Below are 5,000 nucleotides of genomic sequence, written 5' to 3' on the forward strand. Positions count from 1 at the left end.
ATTCTTGAATAAATTTATATCTAATTTTGAATTTATGATAGATATTTTATGATAAATGTAATGTATTTTTTTTCATAAATCGTTTTCATATCACATGACTTGTGGTGTAATACACATATCCTAATTAAATCATATAATCTATAACGTTTTCTTCAACCATTACTTTCGAAAGAAAAAAAAAGGTTACCGACATATCCCCAATTCAATGAAAAAGCCCAAAAGAAAAAGAGAGAGAGACAGAGAAAAAAAATATGGTATAGACATATCCCCAAATCAAGGAAAAAAAGAAAGAAAAAGAAAAAGAAATAGATAGAGAGAGAGAGAAACGAAAGAGAAAAAAGGGTACAGATATATCCCCAAATCAACGAAAATACCCAAAGAAAAATAGATAGAGAGAGAAAAAAACGAAAGAGACAAAAAAAGAGTACAGATATATACCCAAATCAATGAAAACACCCAAAAGAAAAAGAGATAGAGAGAGAGAAAAAAAAAATACAGACATATCCCAAAATCAACGAAAAGACCCAAAAGAAAAAGAGATAGAGAGAGAGAAAAAAAGAGTACAGACATATCCCAAAGAAAAAGAGATATAGAAAGAGAGAAAAAACAACAACAGCAACAAAACAATCAGCCGTGGACTAACGGGTACAGCCTCTGGAAGACCTGGGCCACAGCAGGAGACATGATGACGGCGAGGTCGTCGAAGGAGCGAGGGACAGGAAGGTTGCAGCCTCGTCTCCACGCTGTGTAGGCGGGGATTCCGTGATCGCGTCCTCTCTGGGGTCAGTGGCGAGAGGGACGAGTGAGTGGCGAGAGGGACGTGTGAGTGGCGAGAGGGACGTGTGAGTGGCGAGAGGGACGAGTGAGTGGCGAGAGGGACGAGTGAGTGGCGAGAGGGACGAGTGAGTGGCGAGAGGGACGTGTGAGGGGCGAGAGGGACGTGTGAGTGGCGAGAGGGACGAGTGAGTGGCGAGAGGGACGAGTGAGTGGCGGAGGGACGTGTGAGTGGCGAGAGGGACGTGTGAGTGGCGAGAGAGACGAGTGAGTGGCGAGAGGGACGTGTGAGTGGCGAGAGGGACGAGTGAGTGGCGAGAGGGACGTGTGAGTGGCGAGAGGGACGAGTGAGTGGCGAGAGGGACGTGTGAGTGGCGAGAGGGACGTGTGAGTGGCGAGAGGGACGTGTGAGTGGCGAGAGGGACGTGTGAGTGGCGAGAGGGACGTGTGAGTGGCGAGAGGGACGTGTGAGTGGCGAGAGGGACGTGTGAGTGGCGAGAGGGACGAGTGAGTGGCGAGAGGGACGAGTGAGTGGCGAGAGGGACGTGTGAGTGGCGAGAGGGACGTGTGAGTGGCGAGAGGGACGAGTGAGTGGCGAGAGGGACGTGTGAGTGGCGAGAGGGACGTGTGAGTGGCGAGAGGGACGTGTGAGTGGCGAGAGGGACGTGTGAGTGGCGAGAGGGACGAGTGAGTGGCGAGAGGGACGAGTGAGTGGCGAGAGGGACGAGTGAGTGGCGAGAAGGACGTGTGAGTGGTGAGAGGGACGAGTGAGTGGCGAGAGGGACGTGTGAGTGGCGAGAGGGACGTGTGAGTAGCGAGAGGGACGTGTGAGTGGCGAGAGGGACGTGTAAGTGGAGAGAGGGACGTGTGAGTGGCGAGAGGGACGAGTGAGTGGCGAGAGGGACGTGTGAGTAGAGAGAGGGACGTTTGAGTGGCGAGAGGGACGTATGAGTGGTGGGAAGGGAGACATGGGTGATGAGAGGGGGGAAGGGGTGGTGAGAGGGGGAAAGGGGTGGTGCGAGGGGGAAAGGGGTGATGCGAGGGGGAGAAGGGGTCGTGAGAGGGGGAGGTGGGTGATGAGAGGGGAAGAGGGGTGGTGAGAGGGGGAAATGGGTGATGAGAAGGAGAATAGGGTGATGAAAGGGGGAAATAGGTGGCGAGAGGGGGAAAAGGGTGATGCGAGGGGGAATGGGTGGTGTGAGGGACCTCTAGGTGATGAGAGGGAATGATTGGGTGAAGTAAGGGACGTGTTGATGATGAGAGGGACGTGTGGGTGATGAGAAGAGAGGAAAGGGTGGTGAGTGGGATAAATGAATAATGAAAAGGATGGCAATAGGTCGCAAGGGGGGTATAATGGATGAAATGGGTAGAATGGGTGATACTGTTTTATAGCATCACATAAATATGTGTATTTGACATGTAAATTATGATTACTGATTGATTTATTTCTATAACCGTGTTTTGGATAAAAAAGCAAAAGGTTTCTCAGAGAGTGGAATAGCAGCAAAAAAAAAAAAAAAAAAAAAAAAAAAAAAAAAAAAAAAAAAGAAAAAAAAAGAGAGAGAGAGAGAGAGAGAGAGAGAGAGAGAGAGAGAGAGAGAGAGAGAGAGAGAGAGAGAGAGAGAGAGAGAGAGAGAGAGAGAGAGAGAGAGAGAGAGAGAGAGAGAGACTCTATTATAAATGTTAAAAAACAAGAAAGGAGGGGAGAGAGAGAGAGGGGGAAGAGAGTGAGAGAGAGAAAGAGAGAGAGAGAGAGAGAGAGCGAGAGAGAGAGAGAGAGAGAGTGAGAGAGAGAGAGAGAGATAAGAGATTAAAAAACAAGAAAGGATGGGAGAGAGAGAGAGAGGGGGAAGAGAGTGAGAGAGAAAAAGAGAAAGAGACAGAGAGAGTGAGAGAGAGAGAGAGAGAGAGAGAGAGAGAGAGAGAGAGAGAGAGAGAGAGAGAGAGAGAGAGAGAGAGAGAGAGAGAGAGAGAGAGAGAGAGAGAGAGAGAGAGTCAGAGACTCGATTATAAATGTTAAAAAACAAGAAAGGATGGGAGAGAGAGAGGGGGGGGGAAGAGAGAGAGAGAGAGAGAGAGAGAGAGAGAGAGAGAGAGAGAGAGAGAGACTCGAGATAAATGTTAAGAGAGAGAAGGATGAGAGAGAGAGAGGGGGGAGAGAGAGAGAGGAGAAGGGAGAGAGAAATGAGAAGGGGGAGAGAGACTCTGAGGGGAAGAGAGGAGAGAGACCGAGAGAAGAGGAGAGAGAGAGAGAGAGATAGAAGAGAGAGAGAGAGAGAGAGAGGGAGAGAGAGGGGAGAGGGGAGTGGAGAGAGAGAGAGAGAGAGAGAGAGAGAGAGAGAGAGAGAGAGAGAGGCTCGATTATAAATGTTAAAAAACAAGAAAGGAGGGGAGAGAGAGAAAGAGAAAGAGTGAGAGAGAGAGAGAGAGAGAGAGAGAGAGAGAGAGAGAGAGAGAGAGAGAGAGAGAGAGAGAGAGAGAGAGAGAGAGAGAAACGAACAAATATCTAATTCTCAACCTGGATGTTAAGTGCCATCAAGTCCATCCCGACTAGATCCGACTCTTGCTTGAAGAGGTTGTGAGTGAGAGACGACACGAGGTGTGCATCAGCTGGCTGTGCATTTGCAGTTGCAAGACCCGCTAGCAACGCCGCCGGTCTCGTCTGGAACTGGAACAGCGGTCTCGGGTTGAAGAAATTCCCGACAAGTGGTATGGAAGTGCCGGCCCCACGAAGCATGTCGTCCACCAGCGTGTGGCCAAACCTGTCGGGGAGACAAGTTGCTGATGCAATTGCAAGAGGGATGCGTGAGCCACAGTTGCAGATGAGAGGGAAATACAACGAGTGTTGAAAACGAAAAAAAAAATGCATTACCTATAAGGTGTCGTTGCAAAGGAAAGAGAAATATATCAAGTGTTGTTGACAGTCAAGCCAAGAGCCGATGGCAACTCGAAGCTGCCGTTACGAAATAATACAATAATACAACACCTAAAAGCTGCTGTTGCAAATGCATTAGCGATGGACGGATCGATCGAAGGATTGTATGAGTTACTGTATCCTGCAGGTAAAGGATACAGATCAAACTCCCTCATCAATGAATCTCCTAGGACAATCGGCAGGAAATCTCTGTATGTGATTTGCTGGATCAGAGCGCTGATGATGCACCTTGTCTCCTGTTAAAAGGGGAAAAAAGAGAAGAATGAAGAATCAAGGAAGAGCAGGAAAGAAACGGGAAAATTGCGAAAGAGAAGAAGAGAAAGGGATTTAGAAAAAAAATACGTGTTCTAGTTTATTTCCTTTGACTGAACAGAAGATAAAAAGACAATTATTCTAATTTAACACACATAGGTGATAATGACATCTTTACCCCCCCTTCCCCCCAAAAAAAAAAAAAAAAATTCTCATCAACCTTCTCCTCATATCATATTTTTTCTCTCCTCATACAAAAACAAAACAAAGATTTTTTTCTCCTCATATCAACATTTTTCTCCCTTTGTATAGACGCTTTCCTCTCCTCATACAAACCCTTTTCCCTCCTCATACAAACCCTTTTCCCTCCTCATACAAACCATTTCCCTCCTCATACAAACCCTTTTCCCTCCTCATACAAACCCTTTTCCCTCCTCATACAAACCCTTTTCCCTCCTCATACAAACCCTTTCCTCTCCTCATACAAACCCTTTTCCCTCCTCATACAAACCCTTTTCCCTCCTCATACAAACCCTTTTCCCTCCTCATACAACCACGCATCCTTTCCCCATATACGCATTCCACCCTCTTTATACTACCTCATAAAGTCTATCATCGTCCCAGTGAGGATTGACAACAGAGAGCTGAGTTGCCAGCGTGTTGTGAGCTCGAGTCCACAATGTATGCATGGAGGCCAGTCCCGGTTGCTCGTTCACTCGCACGTCACCTGGAAGGCATTGAGGCATAGGTTGCGGGGAACTATTTTGTGGGTCTGTGAGTGTGTCTGCGAGTGTGGTTGGGTGTGGGAGTGTGTGTGTTTGTTTGTGTGTATTTGTGTGTGTGTGTGTGTGTGTGGGAGTGTGTATGTGTGTGTAGGAGTGTGTGTGTGTTTGTTTATGTGTGTGTGTGTGTGGGAGTGTGTGTGTGTGTGTGTGGGGGGGGATGTGTAGGAGTGTGTGTGTGTTTGTTTATTTGTGTGTGTGTGTGTGTGTGTGTGTGTGTGTGTTCGTTTATGTCTGTGTATTGATGTATGTATGTG

General features: G+C 47.5%; 1 protein-coding gene across 1 annotated transcript in view; it reads right to left on the reverse strand.

Moving 5' to 3' along the window:
- Nucleotides 1–5,000, reverse strand: part of LOC122251943 (salivary peroxidase/catechol oxidase) — a 27,814-nt gene that overhangs the window by 7,103 nt on the left and 15,711 nt on the right. Inside the window, exons 8-11 of the mRNA XM_043014195.2 lie at nucleotides 4,561–4,688; nucleotides 3,761–3,945; nucleotides 3,293–3,536; nucleotides 644–777 (exon numbers count right to left, since the gene is read on the reverse strand). Of these exons, the coding sequence (XP_042870129.2) occupies nucleotides 644–777; nucleotides 3,293–3,536; nucleotides 3,761–3,945; nucleotides 4,561–4,688 (691 nt within the window). The remainder of the gene's footprint in view (nucleotides 1–643; nucleotides 778–3,292; nucleotides 3,537–3,760; nucleotides 3,946–4,560; nucleotides 4,689–5,000) is intronic.

Source organism: Penaeus japonicus, unplaced genomic scaffold, assembly GCF_977035675.1.
Source record: "Penaeus japonicus unplaced genomic scaffold, GWHDUDI00000001_assembly GWHDUDI00000012, whole genome shotgun sequence".
Lineage (NCBI taxonomy): Eukaryota > Metazoa > Arthropoda > Malacostraca > Decapoda > Penaeidae > Penaeus > Penaeus japonicus.